Source organism: Pseudopodoces humilis, chromosome 16 (assembly GCF_049639895.1).
Source record: "Pseudopodoces humilis isolate 2021_Gansu_Grassland_sample_001 chromosome 16, ASM4963989v1, whole genome shotgun sequence".
Taxonomy (NCBI): Eukaryota; Metazoa; Chordata; class Aves; order Passeriformes; family Paridae; genus Pseudopodoces; species Pseudopodoces humilis.
In genome coordinates this window covers 9649904-9666728 of record NC_142215.1, presented here as the reverse complement: position 1 = coordinate 9666728, position 16825 = coordinate 9649904, and the positions used below count along the sequence as shown (strand labels likewise).

Below are 16825 nucleotides of genomic sequence, written 5' to 3'. Positions count from 1 at the left end.
AGGCAGGCCAATGTAGGTCACTTTTAATGAGGAGCCCTGTGTGTGGCTTTCCCCACACACTGCACAGCAGTTGGACACTTGCAAGTCCACGTTCTCCCTGCATCATCACCATATTCTGTCTTTTGTCAACAGGGCTGACTTCTGTCCACAACACTGGGCACTTTCACATGGTGAAGTCTCTTGCCTCCTTAACTCTGAATCAGTGTGTGCCCTTGCATTCTAGTGTATCATTTCCTCCAGCATTCATTATGCTGCAGTTAGCCTCTGGCTAGAAACTTCTTAAAACATGATGAAATTACTTGCTCGACAACATACAAGTTAATTGTAACGTAATTGAAAGATATACTAATCTATTCCCTTGTTTGGTCATGGTATCTTGGTTAAGATCATCCAGCATATTCTCATATGGTATCTGTGAAATCTTTTGCTATAAATTGTAAGCTCTGTCCACAGCACCTGTTTCTCTGTGAAAGACACAGGAATTAGAAGAGCTGTTGTCTCTAGCTTTGCAAACAAGAAAAATTTAAGTGGTACAAGCTGTTTTGGATCTAGGGTCTCCTCTCTGCAGTGCTTCATTCCCCAGGTATTTTAATGGGTTTGTTATTGGGATGGGGCAATTTGAAAGAAACCTGGCACCTGCAGGCGTGTGCTCTCTCCTGGCTGGCCTGCATATTGGACTTCTGAATACTCCTCTGCAAGGGAAGAGTTAAGCTCCCTAGACTTCACTCTGCTTCCTATCTTTCCCCTACTCTCCTTCTATTCCATTTTTCTCACCACCTCCATGTGCAGCATCCAGACTCTCCTATCCTTCCCCAAGGGGTAAGGCAAAGGCAGTGCTGTGCTGAACGGGGCACTCCTCTGCCAGCCAGGCTCACAAACTGAGTTACCAATATTTGCACCTTTAAACACATGGGCTCAGCAGTTGCCTTAATCCCCACCTTGAGCTCATTGCTAAATCCTTGTGCTCCCCTCTGCCCTGCACCCCAGGCATGTGGGGCCGAGGGACGAGGAGGAGATAGGGACAGGCTGTGCCTGCTGGGAGAAGAGAGGATGGGACTGAAGGACAGGGCTCTGGACCTTTGAGGACAGCAGCAGCTGCCTGAGGAAGCCGCTCCTGCGAGGATCAGAGCCCATCAGGTCAGTGCTGCATCAGGAGGAAAGGACTCATCAGGGTGACACTGCACAGCCTGCCCTGTGCTCTGCTCACGGGCTCCAGCAGCTCCAGCTCCTCCACACACTGGCAATTCAACACTGCCCAGCGTGACATGTGCAATGCTACAAGTAAAATCAAGCTTATGCAACCAGGTGATGACCAATACACAAGGGAAGGACCCTGTATTCTTGATCACTTCAAAGTATTTTTATCATTAGTATGTAATGTCATGTAAGGTAAAAAAAAGGACCCCCAAATTAATCCAACATCTTCATACAAGTTGGATTGAATTGAAATTTCTCTACAAGCCAATGTGAATAATATATGTTTGTCTAAATTAAACTGTTAGAGCAGCCCCTCTGCAGAGCAGACAAGGATGGAGAATTGTAAGAGATACACATCCTTCATCCTTGCCTTCCTTTTAGGGCCAAGTCCCTTAATTTACTTGAGCTTCAGCTTTTTTGTCCTTAAAGCAGACATAACTTATGCCCACAGTGATGCTGTCACATTAATCCATCTGGTATTTGCCAACACACGGAAGAATTTATTCTAATGAGATGTACAGAAAGCAGGACACCATCATCTGAAGCTGTCTATATTCTTCCTTACAGTTCTACCCAGTTTCATTTTTGCCTGGGAAAGTAGGTCAAAACACTAAACTAGAGTTGTTTGAAGGGGAAAATGCAACTTTTAACTTCTTTTGGCGTAAACACCAGGGTTTTTTTCCCAATTAGCACTCAGAATGGTCAGGCAGGGTCACAGGACTCTGTAGAGGTGAGCATGAAGGTAGCATTTATTCTTGACCTGTTCCTTAATCAGCAAAGATTCAACACAAGAGGAATAATTTATGTGGCCAGCAATTGATTCTTGCTCAGGAAGCCCCAGGGGAGAATTGTAATCATGGCAAGCTCACCTTCTCCCAGGACATGTTAAAATGTGGGGGATGGAGGGTAATGTTCCTTCTGAGCAAAGCAAAGCTTGGGTGCCCAGCTTGTTCTCCACACACACTTTACAGTTCTGGGCAGGACCTCTGGCTGTGGCCATACGCTGCCCCTGCAGCTTCCCTCACTACATACAGTAATTACTTTGTTTTCATTAATTGGTCTTAATGCATGCATGCACAGCCACAGATCAAGCGAGCCTCTGCTGCGAGTGCAGCAGTTTTGGCTGGGAAGTCGCACTTGCCCAGGTTTGTAAGGCCAGCAGCCCACCAGCAGCAGCCTCAGCACAAGCATCCTTCGTGTGTGAGCAAATCTGGGGGGCTCAGTGTCCCCCAGCAGGTCCCAGGGGCTGCAAACTGCAGATTCCCGGGGATGGACGCACTGGCACAAACAGCATCCTGGTGGGGACACATTAATGCTGGCCTGGTGTCAATGAAACATTACCATCAATTAAAGCAGGCAGTATGGCTGATTTATAAGCCAATATATAACCAAATATAGCACAGGAGATGTTTGGAAAAACAAGTATGTGAAATAGGCATGACAAATAGAAAAGCTTTATTAAGGGATGATTTCTGTGATCACTATCTCCCAGAACAGTGATATTTTAACATCCTTATCCAAACAGGAACACAGATAAACAGGCTGTAAACTCATCCTGTTACCCTGAGGTTTGTGCAGTGACAGAAATGACCAATGATTTTTGTACATGGGCAAAATGTTTTCATTTATACCTCTGACTGGGGTCTGCTAGGGGAAAGCTGTCACCCATCAAGTGACTTTGGAGGGACTAATGAGAGGGATAAATGTAGTTTGTAATAAAAACAGTTGTCTGAGCAACCTATTCAGACTGACTGATTTGGATTCTTACAGCAAATACTTAAGCACATGTTGGTAATGCAAAACAAATTAACAAAAAAGGTTGGGGGAAGAGCCTTCATGCCTAACTTGTCACCTAAGGCTGATGAACTCCAGTGCAAAAGCTGAAGAAAATTAAGTGCTAAACTGTAAATACTTCAGCCAGGCAAAAGTGAAAATGCAGCTGGCATTTAAATTAAAAGCTATAGTCTGCATGTATCTGTCTCCTCATTCCTTTTAAAAAGAACATTTTTATCACCAGAAAGGCCTCAGCCTTATCTACCCCAATATAGGTGGCTGTTTGAGATACCATGCTACTGACTCAATTTGGACACATAAAAGTTCTTGGCTCACCTATCATGAAGTCAAATTCATCAGAGATAAATTCAAATAAGCTGGGCAAAATCACTTTTAGGGTGCCCTGTGTTCTTCCAATTATCACTACAAGTCTCCATAGCGGATAATATAAAAAATGGAGTATTTACAGTGTATTTAATGCAGCCCCTGTGTGTGTTCAGCCAGGGCTGCCAGTCCCACACCTCTCCACACAGAAACACGCTGGGTACCTCCTACCTTGGCTCCATCCACACTGATAATCCGATAGCTGTTTCTCGTGCTGTCATAGAAGTAGGAAACAGTTACAGCCTGCTTGCTTGCGGGGACCCAGTTCTTCTTCGTGCTGGGGTCAATTTGGAAGACATGGGCTCTGGTGGTGAAGATGGGCTGTTCTCTGGAATAGGGAGGGACAGGAGAGATGGATGCATGAGTCTGCGGAAGGTGAAATGTCCCAGCAGCCCAGCTTGACCAGGCACATTGAAAGCACAAGGCAGAGAGCACCTGGCAATCCCCCAAACGAAAAGGCAGAGCAGTGACACTGCCAAGCCACACTCCAGCCTTGAGTACCTTTCCTTGGCATCACTAAATGACACTCAGCATCCTAAAGTTGCTGCCATAGCCCAGGAAACAACTGGCCTTTTTCTCCCCATGTTAAACTACCTCAGTACCCATCTATTCCTCAACATATTTATTTCCAGGGAAGGACATTCATATGCATTCCTTCTTTCTTTCCCCATCCACATATTTTCCCAGAAGCAACAAACCCCCAGCTGGATTTCCTCCTGCTGACATTCCAGTGAACTGCTACCTACAGCCAGGGCTCCTCTGTGGGTGCACCAAGGACTCCAGTGACATACAGGCATGCTATAATTACTGAAATATTAATCTCTCTCCTCAGAATCCCACTGTTCTGTGGATGTGCATGAAAATTTCATTAGATGCAAACCATTCAATCACCCTGGGAAGTGAAGGGGGGGAAAAGAAACAGAACCAAACTCCAGTGTTGATACAGATATTGCCTTTTCAGCTCTCAGTGGGTGATGTAGCACCCCTGAAATCCCTTTCCTAAACACCAGCCTTCCTCAGATGCTTTTTCTCCTCAGGAAGACTGTGCACACAATGGAGGGGTTTTGTTTTACCTTCAATGTGTGACCAAGCAAATCACACAGAAATGCAGAGAATATGCAGGACCAAAAGAACCAACTGTGATACATACAAACTCATCTAGGTTAAAGATCAGAATGAAGCCTTTCTTTAATGTCATAAAACTGCGTTCACCACCAAGCACACCTTTAATCCAAGTTTAGCAGTAGAAGTGAACTGCAAAGCAAGCTCTACTGAGTTATGTGCATTTTCATGCTTTTGATTTTTAAAAGCTACACTATATAATGTTTTATATTAAGTGTACCACTCAAGATATTCTTGTCCCATACAAAATATTACATCATGAACAGGTAATTGACAGAATTATGACAGGATCCAAAACCAGTGGTACTGCAATTGAGCTACCACCCAGAAACTGAAATTAAAATCAAGGGGAGTAAATTTGCAAATATCAAACAGATGAAGTGATTTAAGAGTACAATTAGCTCAGGAAAGATGGAGTGAACTTGCAAAGCCCAGCAAGGCCTCAGGAGAGAGAAAATGAAAGAGTGGTTTTCTCCTTGCAAGACTTACACTTCTACACTTTTCCAGGGGCTTGCAGGTTTCTGGACAGACAGCTGTGCTGAACCATGTAAAATACTTACTCAAAATAAATTGAAATGACAATGGGACTGTCATATTACAGCTGTCAAAGAGTAGCATTTGCTTCAGTTCTCCTTTATCAGTAACTTGCTGAACCCAGCTCTCATTTCATGCCAATATCGATGCCATCCTCAGCTGGGTGGAAAGAAGTGCCAGGTATCCTTAACATTTTAAATACTTTCCTCATCCATTACACAGGATTAACATTGTATCACCTACAGAGGTCATGGAGCTTGTCTGCAATAACAAATTCAGGGAGGGGAAGTTTCCACCAAGCTGTGTACTCTTTTAAGAAATGTACATTCCCTGAATGAAAAATAATCTTGAAATTTTTTTGCCTTTAACCTAGTTGTATATTTTCACTTGACTCTACTAAAAACACAGTAACATGACCTAAATATTGCAATCTAAATGTTAGGAATTTTCCTCCTTGCAAACCTATTCCACAGACAACTTTAATTCTGTTACATTATCTTAACTACACCAGAAAACACTGTTAAAACTATGCCTGGCTGCTGTGCAGCAGGGGCAGTAAGCATATAAAGTAAATCTGGAGATAATAAAGGCAAAATGAAGGCAAAGGCCCACAACTATCCATCTCCATTTGTTCAGGAATCTTGAAGCTGCTACAGTTGAAACAGGAGGTGTACACATATATCCAAGTAGATAAATCAATGGATAGTGAAGCTCTGGGCTGCAAATATCCATCTATCTATTCATTCTTTTATTAAGAAGTAAAGGCAAAATCTCTGTTTCTAATCCTATGATTATCAACAACAAAAAGGTCCACCTGCATTTTGTCTTTCTGTGTCACAGTGATAGCATGCTAGTTGATAAATTATTAAAAATAAGAAAATGCAATGTGTAAACTTAAACATCAATGTGAAATGAAATGAAATCATTTGAGGTAGCTGATCTGTTGACCTTTAGCTGGGACTCAGATTTGGAAGGGCCAGTTGGATGCTCCATGTGCCTCTGCCCTTCCTGCCATAGGTGGCTCTACAGGTCAGCAAAGACCCCAGACTGATTTCTGACTTCCTGCCCCCAGAACACAACCTCCTGGATTTCCTGGCGTTGCCTAATAACAATTCAGAACAGAAGATGCATTTCTGTGTCTGTGTGTGCCCTGCTGCAGTTCTGTGCTCAGCTCTTGCCCCAGAGAGCCCAGGACTCGGCACCAGCGCTGGGAGCTGGTGCCAGCGCTTTCCCACAGGACGGCAAAGCCAACTGCCCTGACGAGCTCCAGAGCTTTAGCACTGGGAAAATGTGCACTGCATCCCCAACTCCTCTGACCACCCAAGCACACACTGGCAACTGTGTGAAACTGTGGCACTCAATTTTCAAGTGAAACACTAAATTAGGTACTTTTAAAACCCTCCACCATGGCACTACAAATTGAGAACGATTATTCTGTCTTACTCACTTGTAACTTCTAGGTTCAAGAAAGCACTTTACTGGTAGAAGAATTACTTCATTTCCCAGGGTTCCTTTCCTTTTCATTTTATCAGAGATTTATGATTTATCAGCTTTTATGATGAAACAACAGCAATGCTAAGTTGAAATTCTGGCAGCACTTTCTGCATGCTTGGAGCCCTGTGAGCTGGTTGCTCCATGAGGCTGCCAGTTTGCCCGGGGAGGCTGGAGCAGCAGCACTGCCAGCCGGGCTTGGACCCACACATGGAGGCAAAGAGAATTTATGAATATTTAAAATCTCATTAATTTTAACCAAAGTCGTTAATGATTGATTAAATACTCTTTTAAAAACTCCAACTGTTTAAAAATCAATTTGACAGTAACATCCACGGCTCGGAATAAAGCTGCTTGAAAAGTCAAACATGAAAAGTAGAAAATCACACCTAATCATTCTTTATTGGTAATACAATTTAAGACAGAGAATGCTTTTTACTATTAAATATGGCAAGCATGTTTTATAAATATAATTGCCATTTTCTGGTCATGGTTTTACACATTGCAGTCGACCTTTAATTTCTGTCCTTGCTTCATATAAGTGAAATCTCAAGTAAAAAAACAACCACTCTCCTTTAATGTCATTAACCTTTTCTGAAGAATTTAAAAAGCAAACCACGAGATTCTAGAGCTAACTAAGTTCTCCACAGCTGTGTGAGAGACAGTATCACTTTCTGGTTAAGATACAACCATGCCAAATTTTACAAGTGTGTGACTAGCTGCAAGCCATGTGTTTTGTATTACTCTTCCTAATCAACGGGAATGAGCTCTCAGTTAGGAAAAGTTCAAATTATTTAATTCAAATTTCCTTGTTTATCACTTGAATCATGAGCACAACCAGTGATTTAAATCACTTCAGCTATAAAGAGTCCTTGCTGAGTGGCAGCCAGCATCCTCCAGGCTGCGGGATGCTGGTGGCCGATGGAGCTGTGACACAGCGAGCTCCGGCTGGGCAGCACCGGGACAGCCACGGATCCGGGATCCACGTGTGGGGCCATGTGGAGCCAGCTCCCAACCAGGCACTGGTGAGTGAACACTCTGTACTGCAGCAATCCTTTTTGCTAGTAAATAAAACATGGTGACCCACAGGGGTGCCTGCGGGATCAGCACCCAGACACGTTTAAACGCACGGAGTGCCCAGTGTACATCAGGTGGATGCACTGACCACAAAGTCACAAGGACAAAATAATTTTTGTAGGATCTGGAACATCAAGTATATTTGTGACAGGAGATCTGGTATTCCACTGGAAGCAAAACCACTAATTACACATTTTTTTAAAACTTTCACTAGCAGACCACTTAAAATTCCTGGGATAAGGATTCCTAGTTTACAGCACAGGATTATTTGTGCTCTTCCCACCCTGACTGTAGAAAGCTTTGCATTAACTGTCTAATTTACCAATTGAAGTAAAAATATTTTTAAAAGCACATGTCTTCATATATCTGCCATTTGGTGGAGGATGCACATGCCTGCAGACATCAGCACAGAGATTTTGGAACGTGGTGCCTCCTGCTACAGCCCAGCATCATGCACACATTGAGTTTATAATACCTGACAGTGCCAGCAGATCTGCAGTGATTTGCTGTAACAAGTATTAGATAATGAGGATCTCTCAAGAAAGAAGAGTAGATGCAAATGCAAAATCCTGCTTTGTGACATATCATGACATCACTGGTCATGATATGAAAAACTCTATTTGTTAAACACAACATGATAAAATTGGTGCCAACAGTTATTTGGATTGAACATTGCTACTGCTGCCTGTGCAGTAAATGAAATGTGCAATGAAATGTGCAATGAAAAGAATTAATCCTCTATGTACATAAAAAGTAGTTTGGTGTCCCATTGGTATTTATTTAGATCATGGATGGAAATTTTTCTCCTATTTGAAATACTCATCTTGATGAAAGTCCAGGCAAGTTATGATGCCTAAAAATTACCTGCAAAAATAGTTTACCTACTTGTTACTCTACTCACTTGTGTATATATATGCACATTTCAAACTTTGAAAAACAACCAACTCCTCTCCCTGAAACACCAAAATTGAAGTAAAGGTAGGCCTGTGATGAAGACACAATTGCTGTGGGGTGAAGTTGCAGTTCATGGTGTCACACGCAGCAATTAGCACAGTGGTTGCAGTTTATATGCAATATTAGTCTTTGCTCCAAGCAAAAATTAGAGTTCATTATCCTCCAGCCTGTTACCTCTATGCATTCAACACTTGTGCCATCTTGGATCAAATCTTTTCAGAAGAAGAGAGAGCCACACAAATTAGTTTCCTGATGATGACTGAGGATGAAGTTGAAGGACCCCTTCTGACCTCACTGCACACACTCCAGTCAAGTTCATCCCCCTGTGCTACAAACCCAGCAGATTCAGCTGTCCCAGCCCAGTGCCTGAGATAGTGTCACCTCAACACCCATCGCTGCCCAGCTCATGGCTGGGGTCACAGCACAGGCAATATGCAGAGCTGGGGAGAGGCAGACACAAAATCTGTGCATTTTTGGATGTGGTAGCAGCAAACTGGCATTACAAGAGCAGGCAGTTTATTCCCTTCCCAAATTGCCATATGCTAATTCATCCAGGTCACTCAGATCCCATCAGTTGCCACAGGCAGGTTCTGGTGCTGGCTGCCAATGCACACAACCAGTGGAGCAAATGAGAGCCTGTTTCAACTTGCAAGGGTGCAAAACTCAGCATGAGGAGAGCAGGTGGGTAATAGCTCCATTTTACACCTGAGGAAACAGCCATGGAGAGCGAGATGGCATCCCAGGATAACAGAGCCACTAGCAAGCCTGGAAATAAAATTCATCACCTCATTTCCTCTCTGCAGCTCTGCTATCACTATCATTGCAGGGCAGTTTTATACCACATCTACCCAGGGAAGTTCTTGACTATGTGAATTCAAAAGGCTAAATCAACAGCTGAATATTCACCACTCAACAAAAAAGAATTAATAGTCTGTACAGAGCAGAGAGAAGCTCTCAGTGCATTTGACAGCTGCTCCTCCACACTGTGGAGGAAGGTGGGATGGGGTGCCTGCAAAGCACTGCCTGCAGCTCCCATTGGTCCTGCACTGCAAATAACCCTTCCTCCTCACACTTGTTTCCACAGCAAAAATCACTTGTAAGGATGGAGACATAACCCTGAGCAATACAGGGCTGAGAGAGAGGGAGGATTTACTATCAGTTGTAAATGGGGATGGGAGAACTGGCCTAGAGTGATGAGCTGGGCTAGCAAGGCACAATTGCACCCGGGTTTTGCTGCTCTTTATTCTCTGTGAAAAAATAAAAGCATGCAGGCACCTCTGAAAGTGCCATTATCAGTGACTCACTGGTCAAAGCCTGTGCTCCCAGGAGGCATCCCCTTCCAAAAGGGTGGAAGGTACAGGGAATGACTTCTGGAAAACCCAGGCTCTTGGGACAAAAATTACACTGCCCCTAAAAGAGAGAGAACTAGAAACAAACAGCTATGTTAGAAATAAAATTTACTCAAAGTCCTTCTTTTCACTCTAGAAATTCCTATTTTACAGGCAGACCAAGATCCTCATGATGTGGTTGAAGTGCTGAATCTGGCAGCAGTGTTAATCAAGAGCAAGGTCATGCAACTCATTCAGATATCCAGCCATGATTCTCTAGTGCCCACTTGATATTAGATTTTATATCAACTCACCTGCAGAAATATATGAAATTTGTGCAAAAAAAAATCCATCTTTTTAGCTCTCTTCATTTACAGGCATTATTATTTCAACAGAATATAATTAGCAAAAGTGCTTCTTGCATTTTTTGGGAACATAATAGTTCCAGTTACTTAGACAGAAAAAAAATTAGAATAAAAGTAGCTAGCTAAAGAATTGTCTGTTAAAAGCACAGACATCAATTAAACTCATTGTTGATTTGAGGCTCAGTAAATCCAAAAGAATGGATCTTCAGGACAAAAGCTCTCAGTATGAAAATCACTGTAACATCTGTGAGGTCTCACAACACCACTGCGCCTTTATGAAGCCAAACATCCAAATTAAAAGGCTTAACTTGGGCACTGAGAAAGATCACACTTTGTTTTGGGGCCATCTCCAGAGGTCTATTAACCTTTCAAGGCACTGTGAATAAACACTCATACACAAGCGACAAAAACTAAGAGGACCCTGAACTACTCCTCCATAGGTAAGGTTACTTATTGGAGAAAAACAAGTTGAGGCACATGTGTGTGAAACTGGTTGTGTAACTGAGTCCTTTTCTGAGGAGACATTTAAAGGGGATCCATAAATCTGCACTTCAGTAATGTTATCACAGCCTCCCGTTTGCAAAGGTGTGAATTCAAACTCTGAAAATTGGGAAAAATACTTGTACTCTGTGTACACCCAGCACCTCTCCCACCCTCGTGACAAATGAAGCTGGATCAGCACGTGAACAGCCCCCAAAGTCATCCTATCGCCCTGGATTGGTTAAAAATTACATCCTCTGTATTGACCCCAGCTCCAGGGGAGTTAATGCTTTCTGCACAGCCTCCGCTGTGGCACAATGTTTGCATTGTAACATTTCAGGGAGAAATGCCATTGTACATTGAAAGTGTAAACCCTGGAGTGGAGAGAGCGGCTCAATAGGAGCAGGAGCACATTTCCTCCCGGTGCCTTCCCTGCAGTCCCCATCCTGGCACAGGCCAAGGGCACAGGGGGATGCCCAGCTCTGGATCATGGACATGCCTGCATAGACCAAAGTCTACCCCATGCAGCTGGCCTTGGGAAGGAATCTATTTTGCATTTATAAACAAGCAGAAAAATCCTTCAATGCAGTAGTGGAATCTTTATTACTACTTTTAATCCTTTGTACTACTGCATGACAGAAGACTCGGGGTACTTTGAGGTTGTATAGGCTATTTCATGTCTATTTACAAAATGAAGAGACTAAATGTCAGAGGATATATGATCAAAATACATGGTACCTACAGACAGAAGACTGGAGCGAAATACCATGTGTGTGCATGTAGAACCCACTGACACCACCAGGGCAGCATCTTTATGACTTTTCTCCTCCCATGCTATAGGAATTTGCATGGCTGATGAGGATATCTTCACACAAAGCAATCTGAAAAGCTGATTTCAATCAGTGGCGTAATCAAAGCCTCAGTATTGCAAAATAATATGATTAAACACTCCATTATTTCAAACGCCACAGCACTAAGCAGATCCTTGGAGGGGAGTGCTTTTGTGCACTAATCCATGCATGTAATTATCGATATGCTTTCCCATGCCCTATTCAAATGCTCTCCCCTGAGGCTTTTCTTCCACTTACACTAGGGGAGGAAAAAAAAAAAAAAGCCAATCAGTTCAGTTTAAAGAACAAGTTGTATAACTCTTTTTGATCTACTGCCTGAAGGATCAAGTAAGAAATCCTACCAGCTGTAACCTCAGAAGCAAACGATAGGGCTCTGCTTGTCGCGGTGGCCAGCACCACGTGCCAGCAGCACGGGCAGGACACAGCTGTGCCCTGTGCTGGGACACGCTGCCACAGCACCTGGGGTGACAACACCCTCAGGTCTGAGCACTCCACGAGACTGCAAGGGAAAGGCTACCAACAGATGCTTTCATACAAGGCTGCATGTCTTTAATGAAACGGAGGGATGTAAAAATGAAAAGCAATTAAAGGATAAGCAATTTGCCCTGTAAGAGATTAGAAAGATGCAAAGCAATGCCCACACTGGGTTTTCAGCGCGTGTATTGACTTGCCTCTGCTGAGAGCACCACCAGGCTGGCAACAGCACTGCCATGTTTAAATGGATTTGATCCTACCAGCCTCCTTCTAGATCCAGAAGACAAAAATCACCAAATGTGGTCAAAAGGAACAAAGGCAGTGCATTAAAAACAGGAAAGAGAGGTTCCAGTGGAAGCACAGCCCCTGTGCTCACTGCCAGGGTCCCCACAGCTGCAGCTGGGCAAGGGCAAGGTGCTGGGCACAAAGAGGAATGGCTAAAGCCAGCCTCAGTCCTCACTCAATGCAGTTTATATTAGACAGTGGAAAAGAAGCAGATTCCTGTTTGCTGGTGCTTTTAATAGACTAATAGAATCAACAGGCAGAGTGCCTTGGTTGCTGCTTGCACACAGGCAGCAGCTCTCAGGAACTGGGGGACACGGATCCTGGCACCTGCGTATTTCCTAGTAGCCAATAAGATAACAGAATGACACATTTCTTCTGCCTCAAGTTAAAAATACAAAGGAAATTTCAAACATTTAGAAGCTAACTTTATTCACTTTGATCTTTAAAAATATAACACCATCTGTAGCCGTCAGATTTACAGTACAGATCTCAGATATGTACATTATTTGTTGGTATAAAAAGCTGTCAGCAGCCCCAGTGCAAAAGTGAGGATCCTCTGGCAGTCTCCTGAGTTTCAGAGAGAACTACTAACCTGAAAAACTTAACCAACAGGTTATTCAAGAGCAACAAAACAAAAAAAGAAACACCACTTCCCTTGCCACAAACCCCACAAAACTAAATCCCTACAACCTGCTAACACTGCAAAGTGTACATATTTGCAGGTAATACTGGGGGAAACTTATCCCAAAACTTCCTGAACCTCAAAACCCACCTATTTGTGATCCCCATAGACCTGTTCCCTTGGCACCTCTGATTTCTGCATGTCAGTGGTTCCAACATTGTGAGTTACATACAGGTTATACAAAGTGTGGGGTATGGAAGGATTTAGTTTCAGTATCAGCATTTTTCAAGCTATGCAGGTTCCACAACTACAGCTAAAAGCAAATATGCCAAAAAAATTACATTTTCCTGTCAGCAAAGTCTCAAAAATTAGTGTGGGCTGGCTGAAAATTTGTAGAATAAACAAAACACAACACACATGCCTTTTATAAACTTATTATGCAAGATGAGTTTGGGTAATATGCAAAACCAAGTAAAACATTCAAATTATTTTCTGGATATGCATTAGCTATTCCAAATCTAACCCCAGTTTTAAGGAGGTGCCAGTCCTGAGGGGCCAGGCTAGGACACAGGCCAGGGGAAAGATTGGCAGGAGCAGTGAAAAGTCACAACCCTTATAATGTCAGACCATTAACAGCTTTAAAACCAAAAGGCCTTGACCTTTAAAAAAATATATATTCACTCTGCTAAAGAACTCTCTCCTTGTTTTTCTTAAGTCAAACAAGAAACTTTGGAAATACATTCTCACCTGTATGATGCTAACAATGACTTTTTTCACATTTGTAGTATTTAGCTTTTTGTGTCTTGGAAATTAATGAAATAGGAGAGGACATAATTTTTCTTTTTGCCTGTGATACACTCTGTCCTGCTGGTATTTCTTGATTGAAAGACTGCACATAAATCTGGCTTTGCTTTAAGAAATTAAGGTCTACTAGACATTAAAAAATCCAATTAGTACTACAAAAATTAAGGCAGACCATTTCCTCAGTCTCATTTACACTACTACAGACTTTTTTCCTTTCTGTCAAGGGTGAAGGACACAGCTGAGTGATGGGATTTTTTCCATCTCATTTATATATTGATGTAATAAGGGCAGACAGGTAGGCCTATGCAAGTGCTGATTCTGTCAGCAACCCAAGTTGCCAGGACTGTGAATATTGTCACTTATAGATTGATAAATGGACTACACAGACTAATTGTATTCCAGCGTCTCTGGACAGATGGCAGATCTTACAGCCATATGGTGATTATTTCCACCGAGCTGAAAGTATATTAACACTTACCAAATGTTTAAAACGAGGAGATGATCTAAAATAATTTTTCTGTGAACAAAGACAAGACCAATGGGCTCGGCTGGGCAGGCACGCTGGGGCTGGGCTCTCTCCCAGGATTCCGGCTCGGCGCAGGCTCCAGGGCCCGCGGGGATCGCGGTTATTGATGGAGCCGGCTGCGTGCTGGGCCCTCAGCTGGAGCTCAGGGCTTTGTGAGCACAGGGCACAGCCTGCCTCGTTTCAGCTGTTCTGCATGGCCCCTGCTTCGTGCCACTCTCTGCTGGCTGCCCTAGGAGCTGGCAGCACTGAGACTGGCACTGCCTTTTCCTCATATTTCTCATTCCTTCTCTTCTCCTCTCTCTGGTTGAAAAGATGCTGAAGTTATTGTCCTACTTTTAAAGGCAGCTGTATACCCAACCCTTCCTGCTGGAAATCCAGTGGAGGACTGCCCAGACCCTGAACACAGGATCTCTGGAGTAGGACTGACTCAGCACTGTGCACTTGCAGCCCAAAAAGCCAACCATATTCTGGGCTACATCCCAAGAACAGGTCAAGGGAGGTGATTCTCCCCCACTGACTTGCTCTCGTGAGACCCACCTGGATTACTACACCCAGGTCCGTGTCCCCCAGCGTAAGAAGGACACAAAGCTGCTGGAGTGAGTCCAGAGGAGGACACACAGATGATTAGAGGGATGGAGCACCTCTCATCTAGAGACAGGCTGGGAGAGTTGGATTTTCAGCCTTCCAGTGCCTAAAGGGGCTACAGGAGAGCTAGAGAAGGATTTTTTACAAAGACGTGTAGTGAAAGAACAAGGGGGAACAGCTTTAAACTGAAAGAGGCCAAGTTTAGATTAGATAGGAAAAAAATTATTCCCTGTGAGGTTGGTGAGGCATTGGCACAGATTGCCCAGAGAGGTTGTGGCTGCTCCATCCCTGAAAGTATTCAAGGCCAGGTTGGATGAGGCTTTGAGAAACCTTGTCTAGTGGAACATGTCCCTGCCCATGACAGAGAGGTTAGAACTAAATGCTTTTTAAAGTGCCTTCCAACCCAAACCATTCTATGACTATACATGCACTAAATGCATTTTGCTACCTCCGTGCCTCCTCCCAAAACAGAAATCAACTGGGAGGGGACAGAACTACGCCCCAGCAATCCTGTGAAACAGATCAAACCAGCTGAACAGTGACCAGAGGCTCACCCTGCTCACTGCCAAGGCTGTAACCATTGCAGAGCTCTGCAGCGAGCGTGTGGCTCCGCGCTCCCCAACCGCGCGTGGAGCACACCCGGCTGACACAGCCCGTCCTGAGATTGACACAGCACCCAATTCACCCTCCAGAACAACGGCAGAACACACACAGGAGACCTGCTCCTCTTCTGCTCTGAGTTACTGCTCATTTATACCGAACAAATGTGTGCAAAATCAACTCAAACTCTCCACAGGAGTTTACGCTAGAAAAATAAACCCGTATCACACAAGTTAAATGATTTTTTTGCTTCGCTTTCAGAACAAAATTCTGAACATTTGTTTGTTTTAAAATAGGATTGAAAATAATGTTTTGTGTTGTGCAGTAATTTGTTTTGCATGCACTTTCATGATAGGAAAGTCCTTGCTAGTGGAAATAACCACCTCCCTTGCTGGGGGTGAAAAAAGTTCAAGTATCAGTTTTCCCTATCTGCCGTAAGTAAAATAACAGCAAGTCAAGAGCTGGAAACTGCACTCTTCATGGTCTCTGTGATCTAAAATTAATGCCTGGTGTTGGTATGCAGAATGGATCAAGTACTTGCTCAGCCACTGAGGACAAGGTGCCAACTGGTGAGAAATTCTTACTATGCTTTTCACACATTCACACTTTAGCACCCAAAGTATTAAACTGATTTCACTTTTAAGGCCTCTTTTGCAGCTCTCCCTAAATACAGGTGTTTTAAGGAAGCCTTTACTACCCCTGAAAGGCAGCAAAAGGACAAATCAATTGCCCATTTCTCCCTAGACAGCACAGACTAGCCCTGTGTTTTTCCATGTGCCTCCCAGCCAACTCTGACCCAGGTCTGGAGCTGCTGCCACCCTGGGCTCTGGCCAGGCTGTCCCCCCAGGCGGCAGCAGCAGCTCCAACATCACTACAGGGGAAGGAGAAGTGTCAAAAAGGAGATGGAAAAAGAAAAGGAAGAGGGGAAAAGTAACTTAACTCCAAGGTGCGAAGTCTGGACCACCTAACTCCTGGAAATCATCTGTTCTTTTATGGAATAACAGACATCACTGAACTGTCCCAAATCATTCCCAGCGGTTGCGTGTCTATTTTATCTTCTGGCCAATAATTCAGAGGTCATCCTTCAAAGCAGCTGATGAGCATAAACTCTTTCCAGTACAACCTCATGTCACTTGTGCTAATTTAGCAGTTATTGGGAAGGGTGTTGGAGATCACTGCAATATTACTTTGGTATTTCACAAGAGAAGCCATATAGAGTTGCACAATATTGCTCTCCTTCCAAAGGACAAGGATGCAAATTCATAAGGCAGGGAGGAAAGACCAAGCAGGGAATGCAAAGTGAATTAGATATTTTGATTCCTTTCCAAACTCTAAGCTTAAAATATAAAAAACTTTGGCAACTTCTCCCCCAT

At 43.5% G+C, this 16825-nt stretch overlaps 1 protein-coding gene across 3 annotated transcripts in view; it reads right to left on the bottom strand.

Moving 5' to 3' along the window:
- Window positions 1-16825, bottom strand: part of HOMER2 (homer scaffold protein 2) — a 53432-nt gene that overhangs the window by 27131 nt on the left and 9476 nt on the right. For all 3 annotated transcript variants that reach the window (XM_014251343.2, XM_014251344.2, XM_014251345.2), the window contains exon 2: window positions 3526-3682. In XM_014251343.2, coding sequence (XP_014106818.2) covers window positions 3526-3682 — 157 coding nt within the window. The remainder of the gene's footprint in view (window positions 1-3525; window positions 3683-16825) is intronic.